General features: G+C 36.7%; 1 protein-coding gene across 2 annotated transcripts; it reads right to left on the bottom strand.

The window, feature by feature from the left end:
• Positions 1-181: 181 nt before the first annotated feature.
• Positions 182-13,349, bottom strand: LOC125066673 (SR-related and CTD-associated factor 8). 2 transcript variants are annotated; one of them, XM_047674882.1, is made up of 23 exons: positions 13,183-13,349; positions 12,820-13,110; positions 12,225-12,366; positions 11,889-11,986; positions 11,417-11,625; positions 10,660-10,741; positions 10,420-10,485; positions 10,214-10,335; positions 9,508-9,615; positions 9,286-9,398; positions 8,463-8,671; positions 8,202-8,393; positions 7,931-8,121; positions 7,659-7,723; positions 7,449-7,511; positions 6,893-7,008; positions 6,652-6,717; positions 6,070-6,329; positions 4,319-4,423; positions 2,632-2,831; positions 1,933-1,980; positions 1,715-1,756; positions 182-1,643 (listed from the first exon to the last, which is right to left on the bottom strand). In XM_047674882.1, the coding sequence occupies exons 1-23, from the start codon at positions 13,216-13,218 to the stop codon at positions 316-318; spliced, it is 4,152 nt and encodes a 1,383-aa protein (XP_047530838.1). In that variant the 5' UTR covers positions 13,219-13,349; the 3' UTR covers positions 182-315. The 2 variants fall into 2 exon arrangements, with proteins under 2 accessions (XP_047530838.1, XP_047530839.1); XM_047674883.1 differs by lacking the exon at positions 4,319-4,423.
• Between the last annotated feature and the right edge of the window lie 376 nt (positions 13,350-13,725).

The raw sequence follows: 13,725 nt of genomic DNA, 5'->3' as shown, positions 1-13,725 counted from the left end.
TTCGATAAAATAAAGCCCAGAAAAAACGATGTTAAAGAGCCTGAGGCAGTAGGATGCATTGTCAAAGAGAGGCTGTCAGTGCACTTGTTCTAGACGCGCGTACGTACCTGGCCCGGGTCGCTCCACTTGAGCGCCGAGGCGGGTTCCTCTTCCGCCGCCCGCCAACAAACAAAACACCTCGTAACAAGTAAGGCACTCGTATATTTCAACTTTGTATAAAATAAATCTTTGGCGTTATACGTCGGCGCGACGCGTCGGCTCGTCGCGTCTCCCGAATCATTTCCACTGGAAATATTGGCGCTGCCATCGCCGGGGTCAAGCAGAGTCGTCCTTCGCGTCTTCCTTCTCCTCGGTATCTTCTGTCACATCAGGCGATGGACTCGTTTTAGATTCTTGATCGAAAATATCTTCGGATTTCGTCGCATCCGACTGTTCGTGATTCGATTTTTCTTCAGAATTTGGCGGCGGTGAGTTAATTTTAGGCGTTGTTATCGCGAAACTTGTGTCGATTGCTTCGTTCGCGTCATATAAATCTGCTGGAGCCTGATTTGTTTCCGCTTCCGGTTCATTTGGTACGTCTAAACTGTTTTCGTCCATCTCTTTTTGACTGGTTTCTTGTTCATTCTGATCCGATGTCCGATCCGATGATTCTGTTTCAATTTCCGCTGGATCGTATTTATCGTTACTTTCAACATTCGGTTCCGGTACTTCGTTATTACATTCACTAGCACTATTATCTTGTACACTTTGTTCATCTTGACTAGGATTAATTCTATCATTAACTTCATTGTTCTGTGGTTGGTTAATATCACTAGATGGCTCGTTAATTTTCTCCTCTGGCGCATTTTCTCCTTGCTCTTCACTCGGAGTAGGGCCTTCATCAGCCGCACCCCATCTGGATTTTCTATCTTTGTCTCTCCTAGGATTCTTTTCAGGTTCTCGTGATTGTCTCGGTCTTTCTTCAAAGTTTCTTCTTCTTTCGTTGCGGTCTCTAAATCTATCTTCGTGTTCCCGGCTTCTACGGTCCCGTCTTCTATCATCCCATTCATTTCTTCTGTCCCAGTCTCTCTCTCTGTCTCCCTTCCAACCTCTTTCGTTATATTGGTCTCTTTCGTCAAATCTTCTATTGCCTCTTTCGTAATATTCCGGAGGACCTTCAAATCGTGGAGCTTCAAAGGATCTATCTCCATCGAAACCGTCGTATTGTCTCGGACCATCAAACGGTGCACGAGGTCCATCAAATGGCGGTCGAGGTCCATCAAAAGGTGGCCTCGGCCCGTCGAAAGGTGGTCTGGGTCCGTCAAAGGGAGGTCTCGTTCCATCAAATGGTGGCCGCGATCCTTCGAACGGCGGTCGCGGTCCATCAAATGGAGGTCTCGGTCCATCAAACGGCGGTCTGGGTCCATCAAACGGTCTCGAACCATCGAAAGGCGGTCGAGGTCCATCAAATGATGGACGGGGGCCGTCGAACGGTGGTCGATTGCCATCAAACGGCATGCGGTTAAATGGTGGTCTCTCGAAGATAGGCGGACCTCCCTCGAAAGGTGGTCTTTCAAATGGCGGTCGGTTGAATGGTGGACCCATTCCATTAAATCTAGGTCCAAACGGCCCGGGTCCTGGACCTTGAACTTCCATCCACGGTCCTGAAATGAGATAATTTTGTTGAATGTCAAAATAAACTTAAGTTCAGTTTGGAAGTTAGATAAAATCATACCTCTCATTGGTTGCCTAGCTGGTGGCCCTCTCATTCTTAACTCTGCAAATATAAAGATGGAATATTTATTTAAAAGTTTAAAAAGGGTAATTTCGATTGAGGAATCAATTTTTCTGTGATAAATAAGGGATTCAATGATATATCACATAATTAATTTTCAAACATTTTAATTTGACTTAACAATGTTATTATCGAGTATGTAATGGTTATATTCTTACCGGGAGCGAAAGGCGGTCGCGGCGCTTGCGACACTCCGATTCCAACATCTACGAAATAAATACAAATATATCATACAAAGTATAACAACAGTAATAATAGTGCCTTAAGGAATACACGTTTCCATATAAATACTACATATACATATATTTAGTGTTAATATGGAAACGCAGCACGCAGGATAATAAAACTCAACGTTATGTGTGTGGTCACTTCGCAATTTACGCATTAGAAATCTTCTATTATTATAGAACGTTTATAATTATAGAAGTAATACATTAATTTTGAAAAAAAAAATGTTTGACACAACGTTAATTCGGAAATGTTTTATTTCGAAAATGTGTTGCATGATTTTTTTATTTCTACTACAAGAACTTAACTTCTTAGGTGGGGATCCCCTAAGAAATCCGTTACATTGTCAATGCGCCTCTATCCTTGGAACTTGTCTGGTATTAATAGTCATATGAATTATTTGTGCAATAAATAATTAGATAAAAATGTTATAAAATTAATTTTGTAAAATTTGTTTGTATAACGAAAAATAGTCATGTATTTTTTATCAGATGACAGAACCTCTTTGAGAAGTCCTTCATGTTTGCTAATTACATTTAATACACGTTCTATGACTGGATATTAAAAGAACGAAGATGCCAAGACCGAAGTTAAGACTTTCACTTTGCTCGCTCGCTTATATAACTCACTGGCATCCAAGGGAACGCCGTCGAGGCGTGGTGGGCGCTCCAGCAGTGCGGGCCGCTCCCGCACGTCGGGCTCCGGCGGCGGCTCGTCGGACACGTCCCCGGGTTTTCCGTTAGCCATCTCCCACAGCCGCTCTTGTAGACTCTTCTCTGGATTCTGGTCATTCGTTTGACTGCGGGGTGATTTATCTCTACTTATTTCCCTATTAAAGAATTAAATTAAAAAAAATCAGATTGATCAGAAGTTTCGAAGTCAAAGTTGATGGTGTAACTTTTCCAAAAAATAAATAAATTTTTATATATAATATGTCTAGATTTCACACAAGTAGAAAAAGCGTTTACATGATTAGGTTTATATTGAAAGACCATCCACAGCAATGTTCTAGTTTTTTTAGCCTGGAATTATCTACCGCCGCGCTTACTACGCCAGCATGCGACGGTGGGTGTTTTGTCGTTCTCAGAAGGAACCAAAACGCACGCATCGACGTGTAATAAGTGTCTTTTGTCATTCGGTACCGGCTATCTATAAGCGTCATAAGGTCGAGACCACATATTAGTCAGTACTAGATAAATTAAATACTAAGCATTGAGTGCTTAATTTATCCAGTACTAACTAATATGTATTGTTTAAAACCTCGACACTTCAACAAAACAGCGAATTCGAGTGTAGGCTGTAGCAAACGTTGCTAGTCTGCTAGAAGTTCGTCCTTCACGGTGTCAAATGATGCCTAAAGAGATCACAATTTCCTCCCAAGCTCTGATAAACCTGTCAGTCGGAGTAACCACTTATGCGCGTGGAGAATTAGACAGAGTGTATTTAATAGTTATTTACAATGGACAGCTGCTTAAAGTACTACTGTTCCTGATATATTCTATTGAATGGTTCGTGTAAGCATTGACAACTAAACATTTTGAACAATTTCGTTTTAACCAAAACATTTTAAAACAAACCCCCTATAAATATATTATTTTACTCACATAATATGAATTATTATTTTAATACCTAACTGCTTCCAACCCACAAAAACAAAACGATTACATCAAAGGGAAAGGTGGGGGCAAGAATGAGGCAGGTAATTTGGATCATGTACGGAAGACGAAGAGATAGGTATTAATGTCTCAGATTACGAACGAAAATGCTTTCATTGTTAACGATACAAAATAATATAGTTTTGTTAGTAGTAATTAGTATTATATAAATATATTTAAATGGGGGATTTCTGAATATTTCAACTTGTCATTACGTTTTCTTTATGAAGTGAACAATAAATTATTACTGAACGTTTATTAAGTTTTATGAACCTTATCTATATAAGACCTACTTTCGCACCTCATTGTTTATATACTCTACCTTGCCCATTTAGCTATTACAAATAAATTCTATCAGGTTTTACGGATAAAAGTCTATTAAATCGAATGTGTATATTATAAACGTAAAATTGCTCATGGATATGTTAGACTATGCACTGTTTGTTGTCAATAAGACGAACTAGTTGTAAAAACGCGGTCATGTCTATAAAATTAATTATATTACCGGAAATGATATTTATTTTAATTGTACACACGCAAAGATATAGTGTAGCATTTATTTATTTGTTACGAATAGTTAGTTTAAAAATGGTTTCATGTCATTTTGGTAAATAAGACTGAGTAACCAACAAGTATCATCGTCAACAATGAAGTAGCTCACCGGTTGCCGTCCCGGGAGCCGAACCGGTCCCGCTCGCGGTCGCGGTCCCGGTCGCGGCGATCCCGACCGCGATCTCTGTCTCGGTCTCTGCGATCGTCCTTTTCCCTGATTGACAAAGTAATTCCTTGTAATCACCTACTTAATTACCCATCAAATGCATATGGCTCAAAAAAAAAACACACGCTAAACAAGTAACGACCAGATAAAAAGTAGTGTCATCCTCATCAAAAATACATTTGTAAAAATCGATTGAGTACAACAGAATAAGGTAAAAGAGCGATTAGACCATTCGGTAAACTTGCGTAAGTCTATGGTTTGACATTACATGTTACCTCAGTTCAATCGACTTCCATAGATTTATTTTCTTTGCTTTAACTGACATCTTGTTGAGACAATTTTAGAGCAAAGAGGAGCATTAATATTGTAAATGCGAAATTAACAATTATTTTTTTTATAAATTAACCGCTTCTGCTTTGAAAATGTATAATTTGCAAGAAATTTTAATTTGGCTTTTTATAAATAGTAAAATAAACCCAATCCCTGTAAGATAATTTAATAATTTTAAACTACTAAAAATAAATTAAATTGTCAAACTTTTATTAAAATATAAAATATTTCTGGAATCTTTAGTTATATTGGTAGTTAAATGGATGTGTAAATAGGCGAATGGATTGACTGGTAGACTGGTGTATGAGTATAACTGTGTACGAATAAATGCTTAAATCGTCAGATAATTGCATTAGTAGATTAGGTGAGAGATGAAAAAATAGACGATAATGAGACAGCGTGGAAGGAATGGAGGATCGTCAGTATTATGGTTTTAATGATTTAGGTATTCGTTTTTTTTTTTAAATTGTTTTTGTACTATTTATTGAAATTAAATTTCAAATATGTAGTATGACGTAATAATTTCCACAGATATACATATAGCAAAGTACCTCGATTTGTATTGAAATCATTCCGGTTTATTAGTACTTACTGAGACATTATTAACACAAGCAGATGTCAAACGGCATTAATTTCGTTTCTAAACAAGCTGACCTTAGTAAAATGTAACAAACAAATTGAGCTATATTTTGTTGGAAACCAATTCTTATTACTTGTCCATTCGTTTAGCTTAAAATTAATTTTTTAGATATATTTTCATTAATGAGACTCAAAAAAAATATCATTTTTGGTACACACAACTTATTTATAGACCACGAAACATTGAAATCATTCAGCGAAATTAAAACAACCATGTAAAAATGCGCAATTATCATTCCTCTTCTGTTCATGCATTGATCATTCTGAGTAAATATTTCGTATAATATAAGCAAAATCACACAGTGCAAGCAATTTGTAGTACAGTAGTATCTTCAGCTGTTACTGAATTACATACCATTAATTATATTACATACAGTACATACCATAAATTACAATTTATAACATTAATTTAGTCAATATAATTAAATTATAAAGAATACCTAATCTGGTCTAATGAATTCCTGACAAGACAAATTCATATTTTAAAACAATTAACAAAATTGATGTTTCATAATGTATTGTTAACCATACATACATTTCTTTCCGAATTTTAATATTATATTAGAAACTTATTTCTAACGTCCACGGCAAATATTAAATATCAAAAATAAGTAAAGTATTTTCATGCTTAAAGTACACACTAAAGCTTATAATACATTGGGCTGCACTGGCAAGAGTAAAATAACTATCATTGCAAATCGTTTAAGGACGAACTCTGCACTAACCTGTCTCTATCTCGTCCTCGATCACGATCCCTCCTATCCCGTTCACGTGTGTCTCTTCTCTCTCTGTCCCTCCTGTCTCGGTCTCTATCTCTGTCACGGTCTCGCCTGTCCTTCCCGTCCCGATCCCGTCTATCGTCTTCCCGTTTTTCGTCTGGAGGAGGTTGTGTCGTGTCAAACGTTGGTTGTTCTTGAGGATTGAATCCAGGCGGTGGTTCGGAAGAGTTGAACGTCGGTGGTGGTTTGGATAGTAATGCTTGCAGCTGTAAAAAAAAAACAAAATGAAATTTAATAGAAAACTGAAGGACTAAGAAATGGACTAATTACTTTTTTGTTTTGGCAGACTATTTATTATTTATTTACTATTTTATTCTAAGTATGTTATAAATCACGTAAGTTAACTGTAGTAGCGGCGGATGTAGAATATTTTAAAACGACGACATGATACACAATATGCCTTTTTCATAACTGGAATAACGCGTGTAATAAGAGGAGTCCATATAATTAATTACATGTCAAAATGTGTACAGCAAAGTGACAATTCTATTGTATATATTTTCGGTGGTAGCGTGGTGGTATGCTTACCTGATCCAGGGCCAGTGGCTCGTCATGCTCGTCGGGGTCGAGGTCCATGGCATCATCAGGCGCCGCCTATGAAATGAAAAGTTATGATATTATATCAGGAATACCCGTTAACATTCTTTAGATTTTTTAGGAACAACGTTATTATTAAATTTTCTAATGTAACACTCTATATGGTATGGCGAGTGTCCGCGATGCGAATATTCCCATTGGCCGACGGTACTGCGTGCGTGTGTGTACTCACGAGTGTGTGCGACAGCGGGGCCGGCGGCGCGTGCGTGTGTGCGTGCAGCGGCAACACGAGCCCACCCACGTTCATGCCCACACCCATCAGACCGCTCAGAAACCCTCCCACCATGCCTAAAGCGGAAAAATATTTATGTTGCAACTTGTTTTATTGATTTATTTTTAATTTGTTAAAAGATATATGCAAAACAATCAGAACCAATATTTGTACCATGGCGTAGATTTGCCGACAATTTCGGGTTGTTCGAGAGAAAACCTTTCGCACTCCCCTCCAAAATCGGCTAAAACCAACGGTCTGTGAATGGTTTATTGTCATCATTTTGCCTTGCATTTATAAAGTATCTTTATATTTGACCGCTATTTATAATTCTCATAATTTTTGAAAATCTGATACAATGACCATCTAACTAAATGAGTATTATCAAATTATGATGATATTTCGATAAGACTTTGATGTACTTAATATATTAACAAAGACCAATGAGTGTAGAAATCAACAGTGTAGAAATGTTAGCAACTAAATCCTAATGTCGGTATAAGCTACGCAAAATTACCTGTTTGCGGTGGGAAGCCCAGTAGCGCACCCGCCGGCGGCAATCCACCCTCTCGCTGCAGACCTGCGAGGGAGAGCAGTTTAGTTTTGATTTTTAATTAAAATCATAGTATAGATTAATATAGATTTTTGTTTTTTATCAATAAGATTAATATAAAGATCACTACATCAATACACTACCTCTTTAAATTAATTGTTTATATATGCTAACCTGGTACCGGCGGCCTGATAGACGGCACTCCTGCCGCCAGACCCGGAGGTAGTCCACCAGTCATACTGCGAAAGAAATGATTAAAAATCTGTTTTGGTAATGATATTGATTTGGCGTCAATACTTTCAGCACTGGTTGATATATTTTAAGAATTTTTTATTTGCTTACAGTCAGAAGAAAAAATCACTGACTATCGCTTGTTCATTTCATAGACAGGTTTTATATATATAATTAAATTATATAGTAGGCAAATACTAGCTGTCACGACTCACCCTGGCGGCGGCATTCGTGGAACCGGCATCGGTAGCCCGGCCGGCAGCGCAGGCGGCAGTGCCGGGGGCAGAGCCGGCGCAGACATAGGCATACCAGCCGGCGGCGGCAGACCTGGCGGCAGGCCGGCCAGCATCGCACCTGGCCCACCTGGCATCATTGTCATGCCATCCGGTAGCGCCTTCGGAATCATCTGCGTGCCAAGAAACTCTTAAGCGTGTGGGGGCGCTCGAGTCGAACGAAGGTCGTGGTGATGGTGGCGGTGGTACTCACCCGCGGCGGCAGCCAAGGCGGCAACGTATCCTCGTCGACAGCGCCGCCGTCCTCGAGCGCGTCGAGCGACAAGGCGCCCAACAGCCAGCGCGCGTGCAGCGCCGCCCACGGCAGGTAGGCCACGCCCAGCTCCGCCTCCCAGTGGTCCTTCCACTCGCGGCCCTTCACGCCCTTGCCAGCCGCCCACGCCACCTGCAGCGAGTGGACGTTACTCGTCGGTTGGCCACAAAACTTGTATGGAGCGTGTGGTGTAATACTCACCGTGATCTCCTTGGAGTGCAGCTTGTGCTTATTGAGCTTAGCGAGGGCCTTGGCTGCATCTCGCCGTCGCTCCATTACGACGAAGGCGCATCCGCGTGGCGCGACCACGTCGATGGAGACGACACCCCCGAAGGCCCCGAACAAGTCCGACAGCTCCTCCTGAGTAGCGAGCTTGGACAGGTGTCCGACCCATAGCGTCGTACTGCACACTGAAAAATATGCAATCAACCCATAAATATTTAACAAAGTCTTATTGTTTTATCATGAATTGCTATTGTGTAAGTTGAACCCTTGAAGTTGAAATGATAGCAAAATAACTGCTTGAAATAAAATAAATAAGTATATGCGTATTACTTGCGCTCACTCAAGGATGCAAGGTATGGGGAGCGAACACATACCAATTGGACACTAATAAGAGAAACTGGATGTTAAAACCTTAATATTATAAATCCAGTAGTATTTTTTTTTAATAATGGATATATTTCATGGCAGGAGTAAATATTATAGAATCTTAGATTAACATATTCTATGATGCTATTAGCTGAGCTAGCCCTACAAACAATTCTTTAATAATAAAAAAATATTCTTTCAAAGTTCCAATAACAACTTCGACAATAGGGACATACAAAATATGGAACAGATACAGTTTCACTCTCACAGACGTTTATATAAATTAAATGTCTATGGATCTTGTGTCATACAAGATCCATGGACATGATTTTGCAACTTGTAGTAAGTTATTCATCTTTTTTTTTTGTTTTTTAATTTTAGTCTATAAATGTATGTTTTTTTTTGTTGTCATAACTATTTTATTGTCACTGACCACTAAGATTCTCCTTTTTAATAGGCGGCAATCCTTTCTTCTCCCTCTCCCTTTGCTTTTCTTTTTCAGCCTCTCGTTCCTTGTAACTCTTTTCCCGGTCTCTATCTCTATCCCTGTCGAATTAAAATATTAACCACATCAAATAACTAATATCTGATTTCGTAGGAATTTCAAGCAATTTCGTTCATAATGAAATGCAATGGTACGTATGTAAGAGCGTACCTGTCCCGGTCGCGGTCGCGCCGTCGTCGCGGGGAGCGGCTGCGGCTGCGGCGACGGCGGCGCGGGGACTTGGAGCGCGAGCGGTGCCGGCGCTTGGGCGACGGACTCCTGCGAACACGGCCACTACAGCTGGAGGGGGCAGACGTCGCTCACACCCCAAGTTTAAATTAACACGCATCAATCCATTCCCTATCGCATGATTACTTTAGGTCTATTCAGTGAATAGGTTGGGTGGGAAGGAATTGTCAGATTTTTGGATCTGATTAATTTTGTCCAGCAATTTGGTGAAGTATGAAGTGTTTTTTTTTTTTTTTATTTCAGGATATCGACTAAGATCTGATACTCTAATGATAGTTTTGATATAGGAGTTTGAGATATATTTTTTTAATTTGGCTAAAATAGGCTCAAGATACAAGTGCAAAATTGAAGAAAAAGATTTAAAAATATACATTTAAAGGCAATATATTGATATTTCCCTTAAATATATTCAACAATCAATCAAAGCATTTCTTTTTACCCAACTATGTCACATTTAGGAAGGATAATGTGGGTGCATACATTAATGAATAGTAAGGCAGTGAACATAAACCAATCTGGCTAAGTGGATGTTAGGTGCATGTATAATAAAAACAGGAAGGGGGGTGAAACTGTGCGAAAAGCATAGCAAGCTATTATTAAAATAATTGTATAAAAAATTGATCTTCACCTGGAGTCATTAGCATCTGGTATTTCAATAACTTGTGGACCTGTTTCAACAAACTCTATATCTGATTCATTCGCCATATCATCTTTTGATTCATTTTGTTTCTGTTGTTCGGGTTGTGAGTTCTAAAACATAGTCAAGTATTTTATAATTGTTAGAACATCATTTTATATTAAACTATTTTATTTAAATGAATATGATGATCTTACTAAAAAAGGAAGATTTTGGTTCTGATTTTGTTGCATTTGCATATCTGACATCATTGGCATTAAATTCTGGAAAAAAAAACATAAGTAATAAGAAAAAAAATGGTTATATATTAGTTTAAAGCTTGAAATAGCTTGTCATGTCATGGCAGCTTTGAATACAGAAAATTTAATTAAATTTCATTTGATATAAATATTAATTATAATTAATAATTTTATACAATTTTAAAACAGATAACTTACAGGTATTTGCATTCCAGTCATTAGTTGCATTTGAGCTTGTAAACTTTGCAGTTGCCTCATTATTTCTGGATTTGTTAATATACTGAAATAAATCAACATACAACCAAATTATTTTATAGACATATTCTTATGTTTTGAAAATCTTGAATTGATAGCAAGTAATTATTTCCATAGCTGGATACAAATTAGTACAACTAAATAATACTAAATTGGTTTAAAATATTTTAATAAGTGTACACAACAGTTTATTTTATTATTTGTATTTGTATTTCAATCAGCATTCCATAATATCCATGAGTGTATGAGAGTCGTATGTAGCAGTTTGCTCCCATGTTTTGCTACTGTACATACAACAAATATTTCATCATACTATAGGTGTAATAATAAAAATCAGGGCATGTTTAATATGTAAAATTAATTATCGTCAAATAGCTCAATTTCATAGTTACGTTGTTAGTCATGGGCCGATTAATCTTGCTAAAACCACAAGAATAGTTAAGAGAAATCACAATCTTTGTCATCGAATTGACACAATGCCAATGGTTGAGATCTTGAACGAGTCACATTAAAGTGGATATAAGAAGCTAAGTCGAATTGTGTTATAATTAATAAAGATATATTAATCAAGAACTGTTATAGGTGTATAATACAACAGAGCAAATTGAATGGAAAATGTGAGTCTAAGATTTGTTGTCTTTACTCCTTATTTAATTGGAGTAAGTTATACAAAAGTTTAACATTTATTCAGGAAGATTACCTGCCGAGGGCATCTGTGGGGTTATTATGAGTATTGTGAGATGTGTGAGTTGTGTGCGTGGAGTGTGTGCTGTGCGTTGAATGAGCTGGATGAGGGTTGTGCTGCGGAGGAGGCTCTGTTGTTTGTTCATCTTCACTCTCATATTCAAAATCATTGAGCAATTTACGGTTGAACTTCGCTGGGGGAGGATTGGACGAGTCATCCTGGAACTGAAAATAATCAAACATAAATTTCTAAACATGTTTTAATTATTATTATTCAAATAAAAAAGATGGAGATTATTAATTCATCTCAGATTATTTTTGTGTTTAGCTCTCTATAAATGCACCAAAGTATTTCCATTTAAATTTCACTGTTATTGAACATAGTTAACTTTTTACTTTGAGAACATAAAGCAAACTTTTGGAGTTTTTTTTAACATTGATCTTTATTTTTTTATCATAATTCATTACAGATAGAAAAATATATTTACCGCATCACCCATGGGCGAAGATGTATGTGGTGAGTCTTGACGAGGCATGGGTGACATTTTGCTGTCTGATGTATTGTGAGTTACATTTAAACTACTCCCTGTAAACGATACAAGTAACAGCATAAAAACATAGTTTTAAATGGAAATTTCCACATTCTGTTATGTTACATTATAAATGCAATAAGATCAGCATTGGTTCGAGTGTTGTATTAATAATATAAAGATAAGATAAAAAATGCATTTTGCATGATTTATAAATTCCATTACATGATTGGATTATATTAAAAAGACTGTCTATGGCCATTAAAAACATTAAAAATATATATATATATTTACCATTGGCAGTGTTGTTTTGCTGCTGCATAATTTCCATGTGGAGTGGATGGTTGGGGTCAGCCATATCAAGCAATGGTTGGATAACCTCTGGGCTGAATACATTATTCTTTTGCCAAAGATTTAAAACTCTTATTATATTACGCTGAAATATATGAAATCAATGTTTTAAAAATTTTACCAAATTTGTAAGCTAATGAAAAACCCATTTAAAAGAAATATTATGAATTGTAATAAGTTTAATAATATATAAATATGTATTGCAATGATTATACTATTTATTTAAAAGAAGCTTTAAGAGTTATTACTCCTAAAAATAAATTTGTCATTAAAAACTAGTCTGTCAATACCAATATCTGCAAGAAGATAGCACCTATAAGATAATAATTATGCTATTCTAGCTAAACAGAAAAGCAATTAATGAATGTGAATGGTTTATTGTTTACTTTTAAGGTCCTTATTCATGAAACATCCAAATTTTTATATATTTACGATGTCTAATTTTTCGTGAAAAAAACGCAAATTAAGCGCAAATTTTATCATAGATTAGGCTTGTTAGGATCAGGGTATAACCTAAAAGTAACTTTATATAATATACCTTATCATCATCAGGACATCTGAAGAGATTGGCAAAAGTTTGTTGCATGTTTTTAGCAAACCTTGGCGCGAACACATCCTTGTCCTGTCCGAATTGATGTCTGGACTGCCTTACTATAGAATCTATCACGTATAAACCAGGCACTTTGTATTCTGGTTTGCACTTTTGTATGAATTTTTCCACACTATGTACGACATGTTTATAGAATTTTATGGCTTTTATAGCACCTCTCGTGATAGCACTCATCTTCGCCTTCGAAATAGGAGGCCTGTTTTCGTACAACCCGGATAACTGAAAGTTTAACATTAGTTAGTACGATGCCACGGTTAACATAAACCGATACAATAATTTGATGGAAAATACCTCCGCGTTGAACGATTTTACTTCCAGCATATCCATTTTGTTAATTTAATTACTAAAGCTTAAATATTAACAAACTACACTATTAAAAATATTTATTTGCGTTAAGAAAATCATCTTCGTGAGCAGATCAACATGCTCAGAATTACAAAATGGCGTGCTTGTAAAAGGGTTGCCACTTGCACTATATCTAGTGTCGCTGACATAGCCGAAACTTGATTTTTTTTTTCTCTAAAGATATTGTCAAATCTCAAGCTAATAAAAATTGTATTTAGGTATAATATTATTTACTTTGAAACTATCTCTTACAGTTTTAAAAAGTAATATTTACTTAGATAAATGAAATAAAAAAATAAGTATATAAAATCATCACAACAATCTAGTATCATGATTTTCTGATAAAATGAGATGGTAAAAAATAAACCATCTTTAATTTAACAGTAAACATTTTCCCTACGAAAATAAAATACGGAACTTTAGGAAAGGTCATCAAATGAATTGATTTTATTAATTACTTATTTTTACCATAGTGTAAGAAAGTATTTT

Source organism: Vanessa atalanta, chromosome 10 (genome assembly GCF_905147765.1).
Source record: "Vanessa atalanta chromosome 10, ilVanAtal1.2, whole genome shotgun sequence".
Classification (NCBI taxonomy): Eukaryota; Metazoa; Arthropoda; class Insecta; order Lepidoptera; family Nymphalidae; genus Vanessa; species Vanessa atalanta.
The sequence above is the reverse complement of the archived record's forward strand: the minus strand, read 5'-3'. Positions and strand labels throughout refer to the sequence as shown.

Excerpts from the sequence above, each read along its gene's own strand:
- LOC125066673 (XM_047674882.1), bottom strand. The coding sequence starts at position 13,218 with ATGGATATGCTGGAAGTAAAATCGTTCAACGCGGAG. Across the intron at positions 9,399-9,507 it reads CGCGACCGCGACCGGGACAG|GGATAGAGATAGAGACCGGG; the intron begins GTACGCTCTTAC and ends TTAATTCGACAG. Across the intron at positions 1,644-1,714 it reads AGCTAGGCAACCAATGAGAG|GACCGTGGATGGAAGTTCAA; the intron begins GTATGATTTTAT and ends ATCTCATTTCAG.